General features: G+C 52.4%; 8 protein-coding genes across 8 annotated transcripts; 6 read left to right on the plus strand and 2 right to left on the minus strand.

The window, feature by feature from the left end:
• Positions 1-387: 387 nt before the first annotated feature.
• On the plus strand, positions 388-1,608 carry B0H65DRAFT_578438 (uncharacterized protein; the record flags this gene model as incomplete). The annotated part of the gene is made up of 1 exon (XM_062830728.1): positions 388-1,608. Exon 1 carries the CDS (start codon positions 838-840, stop codon positions 1,606-1,608), a length of 771 nt encoding a protein of 256 aa, XP_062679564.1. The 5' UTR covers positions 388-837.
• Positions 1,609-5,350: 3,742 nt separating this feature from the next.
• On the plus strand, positions 5,351-6,895 carry B0H65DRAFT_510725 (uncharacterized protein; the record flags this gene model as incomplete). The annotated part of the gene is made up of 4 exons (XM_062828429.1): positions 5,351-5,500; positions 5,560-5,614; positions 5,649-5,804; positions 6,363-6,895. 4 exons carry the CDS (start codon positions 5,351-5,353, stop codon positions 6,893-6,895), a joined length of 894 nt encoding a protein of 297 aa, XP_062679565.1.
• Positions 6,896-7,258: 363 nt separating this feature from the next.
• B0H65DRAFT_265774 (uncharacterized protein) lies at positions 7,259-8,500 on the minus strand. The gene is made up of 2 exons (XM_062822681.1): positions 7,954-8,500; positions 7,259-7,882 (listed from the first exon to the last, which is right to left on the minus strand). The coding sequence occupies exons 1-2, from the start codon at positions 8,105-8,107 to the stop codon at positions 7,305-7,307; spliced, it is 732 nt and encodes a 243-aa protein (XP_062679566.1). The 5' UTR covers positions 8,108-8,500; the 3' UTR covers positions 7,259-7,304.
• A 1,004-nt stretch (positions 8,501-9,504) lies between these two features.
• On the plus strand, positions 9,505-9,927 carry B0H65DRAFT_551068 (uncharacterized protein; the record flags this gene model as incomplete). Its single annotated transcript, XM_062829779.1, has 1 exon — positions 9,505-9,927. The coding sequence occupies one exon, from the start codon at positions 9,505-9,507 to the stop codon at positions 9,925-9,927; it is 423 nt and encodes a 140-aa protein (XP_062679567.1).
• Positions 9,928-11,014: 1,087 nt separating this feature from the next.
• Positions 11,015-11,536, plus strand: B0H65DRAFT_551069 (uncharacterized protein; the record flags this gene model as incomplete). Its single annotated transcript, XM_062829780.1, has 1 exon — positions 11,015-11,536. The coding sequence occupies one exon, from the start codon at positions 11,015-11,017 to the stop codon at positions 11,534-11,536; it is 522 nt and encodes a 173-aa protein (XP_062679568.1).
• Positions 11,537-12,667: 1,131 nt separating this feature from the next.
• Positions 12,668-14,770, plus strand: B0H65DRAFT_430023 (aspartic peptidase domain-containing protein; the record flags this gene model as incomplete). The annotated part of the gene is made up of 1 exon (XM_062824857.1): positions 12,668-14,770. One exon carries the CDS (start codon positions 12,668-12,670, stop codon positions 14,768-14,770), a length of 2,103 nt encoding a protein of 700 aa, XP_062679569.1.
• Positions 14,771-15,542: 772 nt separating this feature from the next.
• On the plus strand, positions 15,543-16,554 carry B0H65DRAFT_473047 (uncharacterized protein). Its single transcript, XM_062827175.1, has 2 exons — positions 15,543-15,973; positions 16,174-16,554. The coding sequence occupies exons 1-2, from the start codon at positions 15,775-15,777 to the stop codon at positions 16,290-16,292; spliced, it is 318 nt and encodes a 105-aa protein (XP_062679570.1). The 5' UTR covers positions 15,543-15,774; the 3' UTR covers positions 16,293-16,554.
• Positions 16,555-16,829: 275 nt separating this feature from the next.
• On the minus strand, positions 16,830-20,019 carry B0H65DRAFT_432109 (uncharacterized protein; the record flags this gene model as incomplete). Its single annotated transcript, XM_062824982.1, has 3 exons — positions 16,830-19,231; positions 19,288-19,597; positions 19,660-20,019. 3 exons carry the CDS (start codon positions 20,017-20,019, stop codon positions 16,830-16,832), a joined length of 3,072 nt encoding a protein of 1,023 aa, XP_062679571.1.
• Between the last annotated feature and the right edge of the window lie 518 nt (positions 20,020-20,537).

A 20,537-nucleotide genomic window follows, 5' to 3' on the forward strand; every position in this document is an offset into this window, starting at 1 on the left:
ATATCACAACCATTTGGACCCGCAGGTACAAAGAGACGCAAGGGCCATGCGTAGGTGGCTGAGTAAATGAGACTAACTGGTTGATTCTGGTATCATCCCCACCCTCTCGCACTCTACATCTAGTGTAATAACAAAAGTACTGCAAAAGCTTGCAAGATCAAAGTGTCTACATAGTCACAGATGTAGAAGTGGGTGAAACGAGGCCAGCCGATTGGCCACAACCCATGCCGCGCTAAAAATGATACATTTGCACCATTAAAGGATTGGCAATCGTTCGAGGTCCACATCGGTTAAGGGGGTTTGTTTACTTTTTGAAGATCGTGGACCCTAACCCTTGTCGATCATGGTGTTTCTTACTTTCTTACATCCAAAAGTTTTTCATCCGATCTCTGTGACACATGTTGTTCCACGACGGTGATTTTTCCAGGTGATTGATTCATTTCAGCTCAAGTTTTCACAAACTCTTTGATACAAATTGAAGAATCAAAAAAGAAAACAAGCAAAAAAACAAGCGCCCTCGACCACCGCTCCGGACCTTCTGATTCGCTCCAACCAAAAGTATCCACCTCGTTGTCCACAACGGGCATGCAATGCACGAACAAGTTTCACGGCCCCATTCGTTCGGGTCTCGATATCCAAGGTTTTCTCGAAACACTCGAAACACCACTTTCAGCTGAATGACATGAGCTGGCTCACCTCACCTGTCTCACCTTTTCCTTTCCAAAAATCCGTGCACCTTCCTCCAACTTCCAACATTCCAACCCCAAACCACCAAAAATCCCCTACCACCTACCTACCTAGCTCCAGCCTGAAAAAGGCCCAAAAGCTCCGTCCAAAATGTGCATCCGCGTCCTAACAATCTTCAAATGCGCCTGCCCCCACCGCAACACCCTCGTCTGTCCACACCACATTCACGTCCGCGAACCTTCTTCAACCGCCAACCTCTCCTCACAACCATCCCCCCCAAACCCATCCAAACCAGATACTACTAGCTCATCCCCCCCATCAGCCGAGTCCCCAGAAACCAACAACACAACCGACGGTGACATGGACGACGACTTCCAAAAAGGTTTCACCCCCCGCCTCCCCTCCGCTCTCCAGGGCCACAAAGCCTGGACCCCGCTCCCCGGCAAAGAGAATCAGCGATGGGAGCATTGTCCCGGCTACCTTGCCAAATGCAGAGCGTTGGCAGTAGCATCTGCTGGTAGTAAGACGGGTGAGGTAATTGTGGGCAAGGAAACGCAGTGCGCGGAATACAAAGCTACTGAGCCCAAGTTTAGGAGGCGATGGGAGGTTAAAGCTGGGTTGTGTGAGGAGTGTAGGGGGATGCATGGGATGGATGGTCCTTCTGGGGGGCAGGATGGGGAGAAGGGAAAGGAAGGGGGGAAGGGGAAGGAGAGGGGGGTGGGGAAGGGGATGAGAGAGAAAAAGGAGGAGGAAAGGGGGAGGGCGAGGGCGAGGAGTAGAGCGGCTACGGACCCTACGCCTACGGTGGGTGCTGTTGTGCCGGTGCCGGGGCTGGTGGATGGGGGCGGGAATGTGGTCAAAGGGGTGAGTGCGAAGGTAGTGGGGAGGAGGGTGGTGAGGAAGAGGATAGCTACTTTGTGAGTGAGCTGAGCCAGTACTGGGTTTGGGAGGTCTCTTTTGGAAGGAAGGAGGTATCACATATTCAAGTTGTTCGTATTTGCGGCATCCAACAAACACAAGGTACCTACCTCTTACGTCCACCCACCACGACCACCGGCTCCTAGACACCTCACCTCACCAACTCACAAATCACTTCCTCGCCTTCAACCGACAAACCACACACCTTTACACCGATAAAACCACCTCGAACAAGTCCACCACCACTCCTCCTGCTTATTCACCAGCTCAATACATCAAACGTCGCAATCAGCGTCGGTCGGCACAACCTTATACAGCTCCATTCCATCTGGCTCAGATTCCTCCCCAAACAAATCCTCGACCCGCCACCAAAACGCAATCGACGCCGTCTCAAACAACCCTCATGCGCTCCTTAGACTGCTCATCGCTTTCTCCTTCCTCGTGCTTTTGGAGCCACCTATCGGGATTGAAAAAAACATCCGCTTCCTCCTCCCCAAAAATGCCCTTGTTACGCCCAACGATGTAAGGGTTTCATACCGACAAAGAAACCGCCGGGGACTACGGAGCCATCGGGCAGGGCGAGACCAGAGCCGGGGACGATGCCGCTCCATGATCATGGAGATGGGCGGTGTGGTAGCGGATGGCTTCGCGGATGACGGCTTCGAGGTAGGAGGGGATGGCGCGGGCGACGGAGTGAGGGGCGGGCGGGTTTGCCCGGTTGGTTGGATGCCGGAGGCGCCGCGGCGAACGGCGGATTGCAGCTTGGACCAGACGCGCGGGTCTTTGAGGGACTAATAGTAGAAGAGGGCGCGCATGGTGATGGCGGTTGTGTCGGCGCCGGCGATTTACTGTCGTTTGTTAGCTTTCAGTCTGTGTGTGGTATTTGGGGCAAGGAGATTGATTGCCAAGCAAAGGAAAAAGGGGAATGGGAACTCTTTGATGCACCGACTGGGCAGGTCAGAAAGCGCGGTTGAATCAGCGTCCGGCCAAAAAAAAAAAAAAAAAAAAAAAAAAAAAGGAAAAAAGGAAAAAAAGAAAAAAAAGGTGAACGCAGTCGACGATGCTCAAGGTAGAAAATGAAGGACGAAGAAAAACAGAAAAACAAAAAGCTCAGCCCCCACAAGATCGGGAATCGAACTCGCAACTAAGGAGGACTCAACCGACCAGATGGCAGACCTACGAAAATACCAACGCATTTTCTGGACCCAGCGCCTTACCACGTAGGCTACTGAACCGTGGTGGAAGGTCTACACTTTGGTGCTTACCTATATGGTCCCAGTACAGGAGGTCCTGCCGCTGCTGCCCGGTGGGTGGGTCCAGAAGGTTAGGGCCGATCCGGACAATCGGGCCATACCTCCTTCTCATGGAGCTTCTTCATGCGAGGTGCATATTCACCCGAGAGTACTTGACGAGGACGCCACAAGTTATTAGTCCACCCTACAAGTTATTAGGACTCTGGAGTCAGACAAGACGTGTGAGAGAGAGAAAGAGTACTACTACCCTGCCCAAGCGGGACCGGGATACTTCTTCAGAGGAGACGTCTGATAAGAGATGAAGAACCAGAAGAACAACGTGACCAAAGAAGCAGCCCCGAGCGCCGTGCTGGCGATGTTCTCTTGGGCGGCAGTCACTGCCAATGTGAGCCAAGAGGTACCTGCTCGAGTCTCCTGGCGGGAAGGTCCCATCCTCGTGATATGTCGTGTTTGCGTCCATTTTGGACACTGAAATGGGAGTGTCGAGTCGAAGGCCAGCAACAAACTCAACGGTTGAAGCCTGTGAAAGGAAACGGCCGAGTATGGGACCAAGCATCTACATATAGACAGCCCGTCAGAACACCAGTTCCAGTTAAAGACATGATCTGCCACCATCGTTACAGAGAATGGTCGTATGGTAACTAGGGCCGGCGATAGTCGAAAAGATAGTTCATCTGGGCGAGTGTCACGACCCGTATCTCCGTGTCCCTTCGGAACTTTCAGTCTCCCTCTGGCAAAGTTGCCGGCGGGGATTTCTGGTCGCGTCTAACAGAACATCTTGGCTTCGGGGGCTGAATGGTGTTAAGATCGACGACTTAGTTGCTTCCGTTTCTTGAGTGGGACCCAATAACGGCTTCGTAATATCTAGTTCCAATATCAGAAGTGCCGAGACTGAACGGGCTCTGGGCATCCAAATATTCTATAGACCCCTACATCTCTTGACATCCACCCGCATTCACCTGTTCGTTCAGTTCATGATCTCCTCCTCACTTGATGTATTGGTGATATCCCGCGCCGAGCCTCCACGTTGGATTCGCTTCCCCTCCTCGACGTTCGCATGAAACCGGGCAGTTTTTGAGAAGAGCTTCCTGGTCTGGTCTGCAATGCAAAAGATCTCTCCGAAGACGACAGCAGCATTGGGAGATCATTCCTTTCGCTTTCCTTCTCGCCATCACCACCTAGCCCTCACCCCTTGTTCATCTTGATGTTACACATCCCCTCAGTTTAGCACAACCTTTGCGCTTCAACGTCGTGATGAAGCCGGGGAAGAGTCTTCGCAATCAGACCAGAGGTGGACACTGGACACAGATCTTCAACGAAACGAAACTTTCCCCAGCTCACTACTGGTCGCGGAGACGCCAGTCAGTGTCCGTACGGAGTTTTGTACGGGGTGCCATGCATCACCCTAAGCTGCTACAGCTTGCTAGCTTGACGTAGCATGTATGTCTCTCCATAGGGCTCGAAGCTCTGACTAGAAGCCACTAAGCACTGTAGCGGGATGTAGAGTTTTTTTTTAGATGGCTAGTTGATCGGTGCGTTTGGCACAGTATTTGCGAACGCACCAATCGTATAGTTCCAAGCTTACTGTTAGAGCCCCTGCTAGACGGTTTAATGTTGTTGCTCGTGTTATTTGGCACATGGGTACTTCGAGATGACTGCTTTTCCAACAGTACAAACTTTCTCATCATGCTCCTCTAGCCAAAAAGTGAGAGATCAAAAGATTCATGGCTGGCGGAAACATTCCTCAGACACTCACCCGTTGGATTCGGATCAAAATGTGTCTGCAAGCCATCGGTGGTCTCGACCCTCGCGCGAGTCGATTGTTCCAAACCTCGTGTGATATTTTTCCGTCTGACTGCCGATGGCGTCCCTATTCGTGGACGAAATATTTCAGCAAACATTCCATCGGGTCCGTCTGTGGCTGTCGCTTGGGATGAATAAGGTAAGTTTCCATGTGCCGGCAGTCAATCCTCGTGGTCAGGCAACCTTACTTTGACCTCTGTCGTCGATAACGATGACGGCAATTTCCGAAGTTGCTCATGACGCAGTGTCGAGGTGTGGTTGTACAAGAAAGCCTCGAGATCCCACACTCCAACAATGCGTGTGCTTGAGCAGCAAACGCGGAGAGACGGACGCGGGCAGAGCTGCTATTCGCAGCCATGAACAAACCTGACGGTTTTTCAGTTGGGATGATAGCCGATCATCCCTCCAGGAATCGTATGTCGGTCCAAAATCTTAGCCGTGGCAGTTCGATCTCATTTCCCCCTTGACAGTTGGGTGTTGGCCAGATCCTAGGCACCATTGTAGCGTTGATCTCATTTCCTTGCCCGTTTTTAAGGGTTATTTGAAGCCGACGATGGAACCTCAACTCTGGGTCTGCTCGTCCTGGAGAATCCTGGCCCATGACAAAACCTTCTGTGGTATCAAACGCTGACTTGTGTCACCTCCATTGTCATTCTTGACTACCCTAGGACCCAGACCATCGGGACAGCATGGCTATGGGCGAGCATGCCTCAACGGCCTTGGCCATCATGTGGATGATGGCTGGGTTGGTCTTTATCTTGGTGATACTCCGTGTCTATACCCGTGTGGTCTGCATGGCCGCTTATGGCACCGATGACTGGATATATGTTGCCGCATTTGTGAGTTCAATCTGATATGAAGGTGAATGTGGCAGAAGCTAACCTTACGTTCAATCCAGATCGTCCTCTTGATCTATACCGTACTCATTCAGCATGCTGACTTTTTCGGCTTCGGTCAAACCGAGGAAGAGATAGAGGGCGACAAAAGCTCGACTGTTCGAGTGCCTCGGACAAACCACGTCGTTTGTCGGTATGCCTCTCGCTAAAGCTTCACTTGGGGCGTTTCTTCTTCGACTCGTCACTGTGACATGGCATCGAGTTGCTGTCTGGGGAGCAATGACTTTGATGTCCTTGGCATCTGTTGGTATGTGAGCTCCTTTGTTCGACTAGGATAAGGTCCGTGAACAATGTGCTAGACTCCCAGAGGATGCTAACAACGTTCTGTTCAACAGCACAGCTGCTATGTTTCTGGCTGTCTTGTCGTCCATTCAACTACGTGTACGACAAGACTATTTCGGGAGTCTGCACAGTTGATACACGACCTACTTCCTATCTTCTCTGTGGTGAGTGGTAGAGCGAACATGAAGATCCGGGTGATAACTAACCTTTTGTAGCTTCAACCATCATTACCGACTTCTTCTTTGCAATATTTCCATGGATCATGGATCATCATCTGGAATCTTCAGATGCCCAAACAAGAGAAAATCACTATCGGCTGCAGTATGAGCCTCGGACTAATGTCAGTATTCTCGATGTACCAATACGCCCACTTCGAACCGAAACTGACGATGGTTTAGTACCGCTGCCGCTGGGATCAAGCGCATGACTGAAGTGTAAGGCCTATACACATCGGATTATCTGAGTAAGCAAAACCCAGTCGCGACCCATCAGCACAAAGCTAACAGTTCTCTTTCACTTACAGAAACCACGGTTCCTCTTATTGTGTGGTCGGCGGCAGAGATGGCTATTACCCTGATCTGCATCGGCATACCCGTTTTGAGACCGTTATACAAGCGCATCTACTTACGCTTTCGAACGCAATCCGCACACTCGTCAGGATATCTCAAACAATCGGACCGTTCAAGGGAGCAACCAGGGTATGCACTCCATACTATCGGCGGAGGACCCCTTGATATTGGGCAGTGCAACTTGAAGCGAGTGAACTGTACAAAAGCAATAAGCGTCATGAACAAAAACGATGATGACTTTCTTCACATGCAAGTCCGGATAGGGGTCAGCGAACCTTCTAAGACGACAGTGGTAGCTCAGCAGCGAAGGCTTGACGAGGATTCAGATATGGACACAGTTGACGATTACGGCCGTAGCCAACTGGAGAGCAGTACTGATAGCACGCGGAGGGTATTGGGAGATGAAGAGCAGGGTATGGTAAACAGTAACCCGCGGAGTCTCAACACCATTACCGTAACGCAAAGCTTTAGCGTTGATAGAAGTTGAGCAGGTAGTACTCTGGCTGGCCCTATAAATTCTGGTCAGTCTTTCAATGTTGAAAAGCTCCGTTGCGTTGAGAAAACAAAGACACCAGTGTTGCGAAAGGCAGGGCAAACGGAAGCAAAGGCAGCCCAAGTCATGATATTAGATAGTGATTTCATAAACAAGCAGGTGCTGCCACGCCAAACGCCGTAGTGCAAAGCGCCGTGACTGCCTAGCAGCCGCTCAGGGGTATCATAGTCGGTGAAAGTGCTCCTCAAGTGCAAAGTGCAGAGGAAAAAGCCAAAGAAAGAAATAAAGTTCATCTGAACCAAAACCATAGAAACGCCTCTTGCCATGCACAGCCACATATATCCTCCCCAACCCAAGGGCTTCGGAAGTTGTCGTTTGACTTGCTTGCAGACGTCCGTCGTCTTCAACTGCTGTCTTCGGGGGTGCCGCACGCAGACCAAAAATCGGACGGTTGCTCGGGATTTCCGCGGTTCCTGACACCACCTCTCTTCCTTCTCTTCACATCGCACTCTTTGGCATAGTCTTCCGGTATTCTACCCCTTCTTCGTTTCCCCAGGGGCTGCGTAACCCCAACATCGAGCCATCTTGGCAGCATTGCCTCCTCTTGAAGCACCATGATGCCATTGATGATGACGAGCCCATGCGTGCAGGCTCCGTTGAACTGGTGGCGCACAGGGAAAGTTCTTCCACTACTGACCAGGTCACGTATTTGGATCTGGCGATCCTTGCGTGTTCTTGTATCAGCGAAGGCGTCTTGTCGCTCTAGAGACGGCGGTCTGCGGCTAGACCTTGATGGATAAGAACGGATGGGCCGGGTACTTTGTCGGTCTTGGCTTCCATCGTCATATCCGTCTGCCGCAGCTATCCGTCCATGTCTTCCTCGTCTGTCGGAAGAGCCCCTGGAATATCTCGAGCGGAGAGAAGTGTTTGTTTCGAGATATTGATAGGTTTGCTTATGATAGTGGCGAGGATGGGTTGGCTCTGCTGTAAATGGAGAGTAAGATACTATACTGCACTCAGAGCATCGTTTGACGAGAAGAACAGGTGCTTACTATATGATTTCGGGTGGGTGTTTGAGAGATGGTCCAGACACTTTGGTGCCAGGGTTGATATCTGGCCCAGACTCTCCGGATCGTTGGTTAGACGGGCTGGCGAGAACTGCCCAGAAGGATCAAGAACGGAGGCGGAGAAAAGTCCAAGGCCCATTATCTCGAGAGAGAATCCGATATCGGATGCAACATCAGCTTTGTTGGGTCAACATGGGAGCAGGTAACATGGACGAGAAGGAGAGGATCGACTGCTTATAACCGTCGCAACGAGAAGGGTTAACGCACTCGCCATCTATGTCGATTGATTGGTGCCCCCTGAAGGGAGCTGTCGTCTATGCGGCGTAGTGTGGCCCATTCTTGGGTAACTCGATCTCGAGAGGCTTGTTGGTACCGGGCTTTCGAGATAGTGTCTGCTCAAGTGGGGTGACTCAGTTTGAAGTCAGGGTGATGTGGAGCTCCTGTTGCCTGCTGTGCCTGGGAGCAGTTCCAGGCAGAACACCCCATCGCCCCTATCAATCTTGTTGAAGGCAGGCACAACGGGGTCATCTGAAGAGCTGTCTAAAAGTACCATCGCCGAAGAGACCACCTCGGCAGCCGGCATCAAGACGGGCATCGAGCTCTGTCCCTGACAATTCTTGCCCCACCACAGCCCCGGCCGACTGGGGCACAGCCCGGTAAGGCGCAGGTACGTCTAGCCCCCGCGAACCTTGTCACCGGACCTAGCAACCCCGACTTTCCGACGAAGGAACTTATATTGTCGGCGCAATACTTCCAGGTTAATCATCGTAATATTCTTGCGGTTTTCGGCATCGATTTTATCAGAACGATGGGATGATCAGGATTGGGGGATGAGCTGACTTGGGAATTTGATGGCAGCTCCACTGACTAAAAGCTTAAATGCTAGTGGAGTTGCCCCGGGATCTGCTCAACACCATCCGATCGATCACCACCACTCGAGATCGCGACTCTGATACAGTTGAAGTTTGGACTGAATCCAGTCGGAGTTATAGCACCGGCTCTCTTGTAGCGATTCAAGGGTCATCAGTTCCGATAGTCGACTCTCAGTGTTGGTGAGGATGACATAACCTTCTCTTAGACCAACTAACACTGATAATTTCGTTCCCTGAGCCAGATTGCCGATATCCGATTTCAGATAGTATAGCCAAGCAAATCGCCCCCAAACGTCCGTGTTCGTGCAGGTTTGGTATTCCAATGCTTTATATCCAACAGACACCGAAGGGTTCAACTTTATCATCATTATGGCTCGGCGAGTGGCGACACAACAGGGCAGTGTAACAACCAGTTATCCCGCTCTACGTCATGATTCCGGGCTCTTCCAATGCGGTCATGGTTGTCAAAGAAGCAACCCGTCACAACTTGAACAACGTGAATAAAGAAACACGATCCAACTCACATTGAGAGGTTTTGTCTAGTTTCAATCATCCCAATCATATCAAGCTCGCTCTCAATCAACCAACTTGAGCGATCTTCCATCACAAACAATATCAAAGTCAACCGACCTGAACTCCTACCAAGGAGACAAACGTCATCAAAATGGCACCAACACCATCCACCCTCATCGCCAAATCCCTCTCCTCCAGCGGTGAAACCCTCGCCAACCTCCTTCCCCGCTACATCGGCTATCGCCGGCGTCGTCTCTCGCGCGGCGCCCTCATCGGCGTAATCGTCGCCATCGTCATCGCAGTCATCATCCTCGCCTTCCTCTCCGTCCTCTTTCGCAGGAGGAGAGTTCGCCGGTCACGCATAAACATGCACCAGAACATGCAACAGACGGCAGCTGCCCCTGGAGGATGGGCTCACTCATCCCACAATCACCACGCTCATCACCACGCTCATCACCACGCTCAGAATCCGAACGGACTTAATGCCCCTGCTGGAGGATGGGCACAGCCCGGGACTTATCAGCCGCCGCCGTATCAGCCGGATCCAGTTTATCAGCAAGGTGGCTACAAGTAAATCAACGCAGATGGAAAAGCTTGGGGTTTGTTTTTGGTGTCATCGATCAAATGTTGGTGTTAACGGATGACTGGATTGGACGAAAACGCGAGGAACGACCTTTTGGAACTTGGGATACAATTTTCTTTTCTTCACTAATGTCTTTGTAACATTATACATGTATTTTATTTCGTCATACCCAAATTCACTCCCATCACAGCGCTGTTCAAAGGCAGCACCAACCCTAACCCTTGACCATGTAAGTGATACCGCAAAATCTCACTCATAACGGAGATGCTTTGTGGATCGTACCAGAATTATGACGGGAGCCAATTCAATTGGCAAGATGCTGCATATGTAGCTAAGAGCAAGCTCAAAACACCCGCATAAGGTGTGGCCTTCCCCAAAAGAGCATCTCCGTTATGAGTGAAATTTTGCGGTAACGCGTGAGTGCCTCGACCAAGCCATGATATGCAAGGTACTTCGCATTGGCAGGCTAGGGTGGAGAAGACCCTGCGCATCGCTGGGCGAGCTAACCAATATCACTTGGGACGTGGCATCACTTCTAAATACTTCTGGTTCAATCCCTCATAACACATCCAATCCGCGTTCCGATCGCCCCGAATGAGCACTTGCCTAAGTCGATGCCGTGCCGTTATTCCGGAAACGCTTATCCGTTATTCCCGCTTATTCCTCTTGGGCGTTCACGGTCCTGGCCTTTGAAATGGTCTCAGCCCCTCCCCCCCCCCAAAAAAAAAAAAGAGTCATTTGATGTCCGCATGTCGGCCCAAAGAGGCAGTGTTCTTTTCGTACCTGAATGCGCAGACGCGCTACCACCAAACAACACCACATGCTGCTTCGTGACCGTTCCTGGCGACGGGATGCATAAAAGGATGTGATGCCCCCCCTTCTGTGTAGCGATTCAAAAGAATGTCTCTTCGTTTCTACTCGTCAATTCCTACTACTACCAAGGGAGACTCATGGACCGATAACACCCGCCACGATAACACAAGTCAATACCATATTAATCGGGCGCCACCGCATAGGTAATACCACGTGGTGTCAATCACATAACTTACCAAACCTCAACCACAACAACAACAACAAAATGGCACCAACCCTCATCACCTCACCCTCGTCCCCCTTGGGACTCACAATCCTCCCCCGCACCGCATGCCACGAACTCCACGGCTGCGGCTCCATCCAACAAGACAAGCTCCCCCTCATCATCGCCGTCGTCGTCGTCGTCGTCATCATCATCGTCGCCATCTATTGGTTCAGCTTCCGCAAGTTAAGGGAGATCAGGAAACAACAAACTTCGACCACCAAAGACAACGTGAAATTGGCCATCGTTCTTGGTTTGAATCCGAACAACACTGCACCTCATGCACCGACGTTAGGAGCGGGTACTACTACGGGTGCGACTACTGGAAGTGGAGCCACCGGGACTGGGACCGGAGCGGGGACCGGGGCCATCGGGGCACGAGGTGGGGCAGGTGGAGCAGCGGCAGGACAACCTGGCGTGTTCGAAGGCGGTCTCCCACCTCTGGTACCGCCGCCATTGTATGAGGAGACACCGCCGCCGCCTCCTACTTATCAGAGGGGGGAGATGGCCCCTAGGCGTGCGTGATGGATTATCAGAGGGTTATGTTGTGTTTTCTCTTTTCTTTTCTTTATTTCCATTTTACCAGGCGTCTTCGGGATGCTACAGGGAATTAGACGGGCTTGAATGATTCGGGGGAGGTGATAGTGATGGTGATGGTGGTGGTGATGATGATGATGGACTACGTAGATGGATGTCAGCGGGTCGGGTCAGGTAAGGTAGGCTTGGTGATGCAGCCATGACCCATGGGTCAATGTTTGGACGATTTAATGTTTTTATGTAATAGTTTAGTATAGACAGATACCCTAAGAGATACCCTTTGATATCGAACTCAATGTCTGTTCTGTTTCTTGTGAGGTGGTTCAGTTTGCTGCCTTGAAGCCATCACGTTGCCCGAGGTGTAGTCCAGGCGGGGTTATGTAGTGAGAGTTTTCAGGGCCGAGATCCCCATTGGCGCCGACTTGAAAATCTTCCACTTCCTCCTCCACCTCAATCAATTCATCTTCATCACTCGCCAACGACTCCCATCATCACCTTTGAAGCTCATTTCAATCACCGCAACTTCGAATCCATCCATCGATACGAAGAGTGAAACTTGCTAAAATACCTAAGCCACAATGTCAAGCGCACCTCAAGGGAGTCTGTCCAGCGTCGGATTGGTCACCCCATCTACTTGTTCCTGAATCAAGCACAGGCCATGTGCTCACCGTGATGCTGTTTTTGGACTTCCAGGCACGACCAGGTTCTCGAAAGGCGAACTCTAGCCGACCCTGCCGACCAACACGGGAATGCCCCAGAGTGATCTAACCTCTTTGGAACATCTGCCTGCTGCAGCCTAAGCTAGAAGCTCAAAATGTCCGAAGCCACACAAGTCGGTCCCGTCCTGGAAAATTCTCACCGTTCCGCTTCTCGACTCTTTCTCTCTTTGTTTCCCCTTTTCAATACTTTACTGTACGGGTAGCTGGCTGACATTCTTTTGTTCACCTCCTCATCTCGGTTTAACACCCTGCGCCACTATCGTCTTGTGTCGCGTCCTCTCATTTTGTTGTGTTCAAGGTTTGCGATAGTCTCACCATCTGCACCGACAGTAGAATTCACAATAGCGACATAACATGCACTGAACCATATTTCTACTCACGCGCCATACACACCCAAGTTATGCCGCCTTACACTCTTTTGCGCCAATTGTGGCCAGCCGTGCTCTGTCTTGTTGACATGGCCAGTGCCGCCGATGGCTATGTCCACCTCCCCTTCTCGCGCCCCCAGTTGAAGGATCTCGACCTAGGGAAGAACGGTTCGAGGACACTATCCGACTTCGTCGTCCCCTACCTCGTCCAAGCCCAGGTCGGCACTCCTCCCCAGAACTTCTCGCTCCTCATATCGCCAACCTCGACCGACACCTGGGTTGTTGACGCCACCACCGAGTATTGCTACTATGCGAACTTCTGGGAAAGCGATGATGTCCAAAAATGTGTCTGGGGAAGTTTCAACAAGTCTCAGTCATCCACCTACCGAACCGCGAACTCACGTTATGCCGACTTTGACGCCTTCACCTTCTCTGGCTATGCACAGGGTACCAACTTCACCGACAAGCTCGTCATCGGCGACCTCACCGTCGACAACTACCCGATGGGCCTAGTCAACCAAGCCAACTCGTGGATGGGTGTCCTAGGACTCGGGTACAACTACTCCACCGGGTCCTCCTACTACGGCGACGGCACCCAGGGCTATTACCCCACCATTCTCGACCGCATGGTCTCCTCCGGCCAGATCTCCACCCCGGCCTACAGCATCTGGCTCGACAATGAGGAGGGCACCTCCGGCAGTCTTCTCTTTGGCGCCGTCGACCAGTCCCGCTACGAAGGCGACCTCCTCCGCCTCAGCGCCACCGACCCGCACGCGCTGTCCGGAAAGTTCTCCGTATCCGTCCACTCCATCAACGCCACCAGGCTCGGCACCGGCGGCGATGGCTCCCAGCAGCCGCTAGTTTCCAACGACCTGCCCCTCGACGTCACCATCGGCATGGGCGAGCTCATCTCTTTCCTACCCAGCAACCTGGTCAGCCAGATCGCCTCCCTCACGGGAGCTACACATGACACCACCGCGGGCCTTTACACCATTCCCTGCGCTGCCGGCACCTCCGACAACGCAACGCTCTTCGCCTTCCGGCTCGGCGGCGAAGGCGGCCCACTTCTACAAGTGCCAACTTCCGATCTGATCATCCACCCTGGCGTCTTCACGGGCCAGGTCTCGTCCGAGACGGACTCGTCCTCGTCATCGTCCTCGTTCTCCGGTCTCAACCTCCCAGAAGGCGCTTGCGTCTTCGGCATCCAAACCTGGGACGACACCAGCACGCTCATCGGCTCGAGCAGCAGTGCCAGCAGCAGCACCACCACCTACTACAACCTAGGTAACTCCCTCCTCCGCCGTTCCTACTTTGTCTTTGACCTCGCGCGGCAGGAACTCGCCGTCGCCCCAGCAGTCTTCTACTCTGCCTCCTCCACCACCCTCGACCAAGACCAATCCACCATCATCACCTTCACCGAATACGGCGCCACAATCCCGGGATCCCAATACTTTTGCTCCGACTACGAGTACTACTGCCCCCAGGGGTCAATCAACTCGGGCTCTGGAGGAGGGTCTACGCACGGGGGCCCGTCGTCGACGGGCGAAGGTTATTATAATTATGGGATGAGTAATTGGAAGACTATTTCTATTGCATTGGGAGTCATTTTTGGGACTTTGATTTTGGTCGGGTTGGTGGTTGCTGGGCTTTTGTGGAAGAGGGTGTTGAATAAGGATCGGAGGACGATGGGGTTGCCGGAGGAGAAGAAGTTGATGGCTGGGGGAGAGGAAGGTGATGCGGCGCCGTTGGGTGGTCAGGGGATGATGACTCCTGCTTTTGGTGGCGCTGGTGGTGCTGGTGCTGGTGCTGGTGGTGGTAGCTCAGGCGGACCGGGGCTTTTGCCCATGATTCGCGAGGGAAGAGAGGACGACGCTGATTCGTATTTACCGGCTAGGGAGGGAGAGGCTTCAGGTCCGACTCAGGTTTCTCCGGTGGATACGAATCGCGAACAGAGGTTGTCGGCGCCGGATAGTTTGATGGATGCTCCGAGATCGCCGAGCCCGCTTTCGGAGGATGGTCTGGGCGGCGCGAGAGCGGAAGCTGCTTCGCCGGTGTCGGAGAGACTTGGTACTCCCCCGAATGAACACAAGGGGAAGGGGAAGGCGGTTGCTGAGGATATTGGACAGGCGAGGTAATTTTGATCGGGGTCATGTGATTGATGTGAATATTGGGACGGAATGATTGAAGTTAATGGGCGGCTTGTTTTTGGATAATTACCGACTAGAAAGAAAAGTAATCAAGATACCCTGATTGTTTGCACTATGGCGTTTCTTTGTGCATCCATGGTGCGTGTGCCTTGAGTAGGCGCTACATTGTGTAAATGATCGCATTCAGTCACATAATTTTTGCTCCCTTTTCAACTCTTGATCCCAGTGCCTTTCTTATTACTTGGTGTATTTCAACAACCACAATGTCTGATGTGATCTGGTCCTGGGCCTTTTTTCCGGCTAATCCACCGTAGCTGAGACCCACCGTAGACCCACCTGGACCCTTCTTGCATCACTTCCACGTCTTGGCCAGTCTTTTATTCCCCTTTCGTCCAAAACAGATGAGGGAATGCATTCAGCACATGAAACCGCTCAGAAAAAACCAAACCGGGTGAAAACACGTTTTACTGCTAGGAATGACGTGCGTAAGGTCTACAGTCAATGATTGTTGCCGATCTCCATTTCATTGCTAGGGCCCGTTGGTTCTTTTGGGTTCGGTATGTTGGAACTTGAAGGGTTTGTAGGACAAAGCCTCTGACGTCATTGGGGACATCGTCACTTTGTGCGGTGGGTTTATGAGCGGCCCAGGTTGGTTGGGGACCATGCGTGTAAGTGACACCACGGCACGGGAGCACCTTGAGAAAACAGGTAGAACTTGTGGAGGAAGAATATCGTCATTGTGAGCTCCTAGGAATTGAAGTATTTAATATTCGGGAATATCCCCTCGTGTGGTTGCACTCATTTTGTCTTGAACACACTTTTGCACTAACACCGACCGCACTGCAACCACAACACCACAAAAACTATCACCACCTGTCATTACACTTCAGAAAACAACAACTCCATCATTATCAACCACCATAACCAAATCAAACCAACCACACACACACACCCTCACGCAACCGCTAAAACCCCCACAACAAACAACAAAAATGGCCATCTCAACAGCCCTAACCTCCCTCCTAACCTCCATCACCGAACTAATCCAATCCCTCTTCTCCGGCATCTACTCCATCTTCCACACCATCTTCTCCGCCTTTTTCAATCTCTTCTTCGGCCTGTTCGCCTTTGTCGGCGATCTGTTCAAAGGGGTTGCGAATACGTTGGGAGGCGTGGGGAGTTTTGTTGCTAGTGAGTTCTCCTCTTTTCCCTCCCTCCCTCTTCCCTTCCCGCTACCACACCTTTTTTTTTTTTTTTTTTTTTTGGTCCTCGCTGCGCTCGATTTTCCCTTTCTTCCCCTCGACAACCCCTAAAAGTCGAGCGCAGCGAGGACCAAAAAAAAAAAAAGCCAGAAACCGAAAGGATGGATGCTAACAAGACGAAACAAACAGGCAACTTCCTCATTATTGCTCTTATTTCTGCCGCTGGTTTCGCCTACGTTCGCTACACCAGCCAAGGAGCGACTCAAGGACAAAAGGCGGCGAGTGTGGGGAGGAAGAAGGTCAATTAGAGGGACAAAAAAGTTTGAGCCTAGTTTGTCGACTATTGTTGAGGTTTGACATGGGCAGATTACGAAGGAAGGTTGGGGACGGAGGTTGCTTCGCGATGAGAACGAGCGAATGGTTGAAGAATGAGATATTATGATGGAAGGATACCCCGGAAATGTTTTTGGATGGTTTTACGAATGGCTATTTAGACTGAGTGCTTGGGAAGGAGTTGAGAGCTTGTTTACTTATTGTTTTTGCGAGAATGATACCACGATTTTGTCACCACTTCACCCGGGTTTCACCGAATTTCACATGCACGATCGTGATGAAGAAACACTGATATGGGCAAACTGATTGAGTGGACTTCGAGCTCACTAACTGCCATGCTAACCAAACCACGAGGTATTACCAACAGCCATTCCGTTCCCTTCCGTCACCCATCCAAAACCAAGCCAGAACGCCATCCATCTTCCTGAAGATAAACCTAGAAAAGAACCAAGAAACAATCGCAATCGCTCCGTCTAATGCACACGCGCGCACTCAAATGCATTCTATGCCCGTCACAGAGCCTCCACCGCACTCTCATACTCCTCCTCACCCTTACCCTTCTGCACAATAACCGAATACCGCCTCTGCTTATGCTTCCCCTTCTTCCTCTCCTCCTCACTATCGCCCTCATACGCATCCTCTCCTTCACCTTCCTTCCTCTCCTTCTCGATTCTCGCACCACCAGCGTTGGCCTGAGCATTATCGAGATCAACTCCACCCTTCTCACCCATACCGCCTTCCTCAAGCTCGCCACCCTCCATGACGATGCGCAGCTCGAGGTCCTCGTCCTTGGAGTACACGCGCAGCCCAACGACGCAGATGGCGTTCCACGGATCCGGCTCGTTTTCGTCCTCAGTCTCGTCTTTATACTTGCTGACCATGACGGTACCGGCAGGAGGAGGTGCGCTCATGCGCGGCTTGCGGGTCATATCGTCGGAGCTGTAGAGCTCTTCCCAGTCTTCGATGGGGGATGCGCTCGACTCGCCATCGGAAGTGACGTACATGTTGGCCGACTTCTTCTTGGGAGGGCTGCTCTTGGCGGCGGGCTTGTCCTCGGACTTCTTCTCCTCTTCCTTCTTTTCCTCAGCAGCAGGAGGTCCACCAGATACCTTGGAGTCGGCGGCGGGCTTGGAGTCGGTAGCGGGAGGGACTGGGACCTTCTCCTTGTCCTTCTCATCTGCAGCGTCGGCTACGGAGGCATCGGTCTTGGGAGTGTAGGAAGGACCGCTAGAGGCTTCGGAGCTGCCCGATGAAGGAACTTCGCCTTCTTGGTCGGCCTTGTTGTCGGACTTCTCTTCAGACTTGGTCTCATCGGCCTGCTTCTCGCTCTCAGTAGTCATTCCGCCGGAAGCTTGGCTCTCGGTCTGCTCGACCGCCGGTGTCTCGGCAGGTGTGGCAAGAGGCGTGGCATCGGGACTTTCGTCAGCCGCGGCATCCTTGCCTTCTTGCTTCTCGGTGTCAGAACCCGACTCGCCCTTCTTGGCTTGCTCCTCAGGCTTGGTATCCTCGACCTTCTTCTCATCCGGCTTCTCCTCGTTCTTGGGTTCCTCGGTCTGAACACCGACATCCTTCGGCTTGAGCTCTTCCTCCTGACGCTTCTTCTCCTCGCGCGCGGCTTGCCTGGCCTCAAGCTTCTGGTTGTTCTTACGACCCTGCTTCTTGGTGATCTGGCGGTTGAGGTGGCGCTTCTCCCAAAGGCGATGACGCTCCTGCTGACGAGCATCGCTAGCCTTCTTCTGATCGGCCTTCTTCCGAAGGGCCTTCACGGCTTCCAGATGGGCGGCAGCCTTGCTGTGGGCAAGATCATAGGCATATCCGACTTGGACGAGCTTCTCGTTCTCGACCCGCTTCTTGCACTCCCGCTTGACCACATCCTCGATGCTAGGCTGGCTGGTGTTGCGCTCACCGATGACGCTGATGAAGACACTGTAGTTGCCAGGTAACATGGAGGGCAGCTCAATGGATACTGACCGGTCCATCAAGTAGTTGCCATGGCTACGGACAATGTAGTCTTCAGCGTTGGGTCTGTGTTGTTCGTGGATACGGAAGTGTAGGCGGAAGGAGTATTGACCATGGAGACCCTTGAAGTACCGGTTATCGAGCTGACTGAGGACCAATACCAAGGGCGACTCGCGAGTCAGCTTAATGTGGAACTTCTCGTTGTACTGAGGCTTCCATGGCACCTCGACACCGATCCATCTTTGGCAGCAGCGCCAATCAGGGTCGCGGAACAGACGAGTGCGGTCGAAGTGCTGATACTTGCGCAACAGGTCTTCGTAGGAAATCCAGAAGACGCTGTCACTACCGAACTGGTGACCGAGCTCTTCCTGGACATCGGTGGTCCACTCCTTGGAACCGTCCGACCACGCGCCCTCCCAGATTCCCTTTTTGGTCTTACCCCAGGGATTCCTAAGCTTGACGAGGCGTGTGCCGTCTTTCAATGTCCTTGCTTCCATGACGACGTAAGCATGCCCTTCGGAAATGCCTTCACGCTCGCCATAGCCGCCGTCAAGCAAACCCGTGCTGCAACCGAACAGGAACTCTTCATTGACCCTGCTGAGTTCGTTTTCCCAGAATCCGTCAAGGTCGAGTATGTCGGAAGCCAGCAGCTCGGTTGTGACACCGCCAGAAAGATCTTCCAAACCCTCGCCAATCCATCCTCCCGACAGGGCAGCATAGTCGCCGTGAGCTTTGGCGTATGCCTTCTCGATCAGAGGCACCCAGGTCTCGTTTTGGTCCTTGCATTGGGCAAAGAATAGGGCCTTGGAGCCAGTCTGATAGGTTTGTCGATACACCCGTTCGACATCTTCACGATCGATCTGTTGTAGGAGGTTACGCTGCATGCTTGGGGAATCCCAGCAAGGTGACTTGAGGTACAGCTTGTCATCAATGATTGAGTAGATCCACTCGCCATCTGCAGAACTGTTAGCGCAACTTGCTTCGATGGCAGACATGGTGGTAGAAACATACCTCTGTAAAAGACAAACCCGTAGATGCCGATCCGGGTGTCGTATTCGACGCATATCCGTTGGATCCCGTCCTTGACATTGGCAAGGCCAGACAAGCTAGCGATTAACCAGCAGTCTCCCAAGCTGCCCTGCTTGACGTCCGAGCCAAGGATCTTGGCCATGAACGTAGGCTTCTCGTAAATCTCGTGGACACGCTTCACCGCTTTGGGCACGGTAGCGCTGGGATTTTGCATTGTAGACGCGCTCAAATCGAACTTGGTTCGGCCCAAGCTGTTTAGGCAGTGGCCCTTCTCCATCTTAAGATCCCAGTCCTGTAGGAAAGCCGCCTGTCAGTCACAGTTCAAGGGGAAGGTATTCGACCGGAGTTACTCACCAAGTCCCAGCCGGGATCCCGGTACCGCGTGTTCACCCTCTTGCATTCTTGAATAATCTTTCTGACTTTTCTTCGGCATTCCTCAGCAGCTCGCTCGTACCCCTCACTGAGCAGTTCATTAGACCGGTCGGAGATGGTGGGCGGCAAGACAGGGTCGAATGGCAAGATTGCCAAAGCCTTGTTGAACCTCTTGTTGCTGAAATGTTTCCAGATGCGGTTTATGGACTGTTGAGGAGGCAGCTTAAGCTTCTTCTTTTTCTTGTTGGCATCGTTGGAGTTGGCGGGGACCGGGATCTTCCCCTTGTTCCGACGATAGCTGTATTCGTCGTCCGACTCCGAGGACGACGAGTAGCCGTGCATGATGGGCAACTAAGTCTGGCTGGAATTCGATCGAATGGGGGGTATCGTATCCGGATGGAGGTTTAGATGGGTAAAAGGAGGAAAAGCCGCCGGGCCGTGTCGGTGTGGCAGAAGGTTTTATGGTTGGACCGAAACAGAGCCAACGACGAAACGAAGGTCTGATAAATGTTGGGTCAGCGAATAAGTCACAGCTTGGAAGACCCGGCACAGTAAATGGTTCCTCGTCGCAACAAAGAAACAGGAGATGGGACAAGGGGAACTTATAACCCCAAGGTGAGCCCCAGGTGTGGAAGGGTCCACGAGAGTCCGGAGAGCGGCAGGCGACCTGAGACGCGACAAGCAGGGTCAATGGACCCGAGCACGAGCCCCCGGTAAGTTTGGGTCCTGGGCTCGAGCTGGGGTCCAAGGGTCCGAAGAGCGGATAGGCGGTGGCGGATGATAGGTAGGGGTGGGCGTTCTAGAAGCGATCGACCGACTCTTGTCGATCACTTGGCTGCGATAAGGGGTCCTCGAGGGTG

Source organism: Neurospora tetraspora (genome assembly GCF_033439725.1).
Source record: "Neurospora tetraspora strain CBS 560.94 chromosome Unknown B0H65scaffold_6, whole genome shotgun sequence".
In the NCBI taxonomy this organism is placed as follows: domain Eukaryota; kingdom Fungi; phylum Ascomycota; class Sordariomycetes; order Sordariales; family Sordariaceae; genus Neurospora; species Neurospora tetraspora.

Excerpts from the sequence above, each read along its gene's own strand:
- B0H65DRAFT_473047 (XM_062827175.1), top strand. The coding sequence starts at position 15,775 with ATGGCCATCTCAACAGCCCTAACCTCCCTCCTAACCTCCATCACCGAA. Across the intron at positions 15,974-16,173 it reads CGTGGGGAGTTTTGTTGCTA|GCAACTTCCTCATTATTGCT; the intron begins GTGAGTTCTCCT and ends CGAAACAAACAG.
- B0H65DRAFT_265774 (XM_062822681.1), bottom strand. The coding sequence starts at position 8,107 with ATGGGCCTTGGACTTTTCTCCGCCTCCGTTCTTGATCCTTCTGGGCAG. Across the intron at positions 7,883-7,953 it reads CACCCACCCGAAATCATATA|AGCCAACCCATCCTCGCCAC; the intron begins GTAAGCACCTGT and ends CATTTACAGCAG.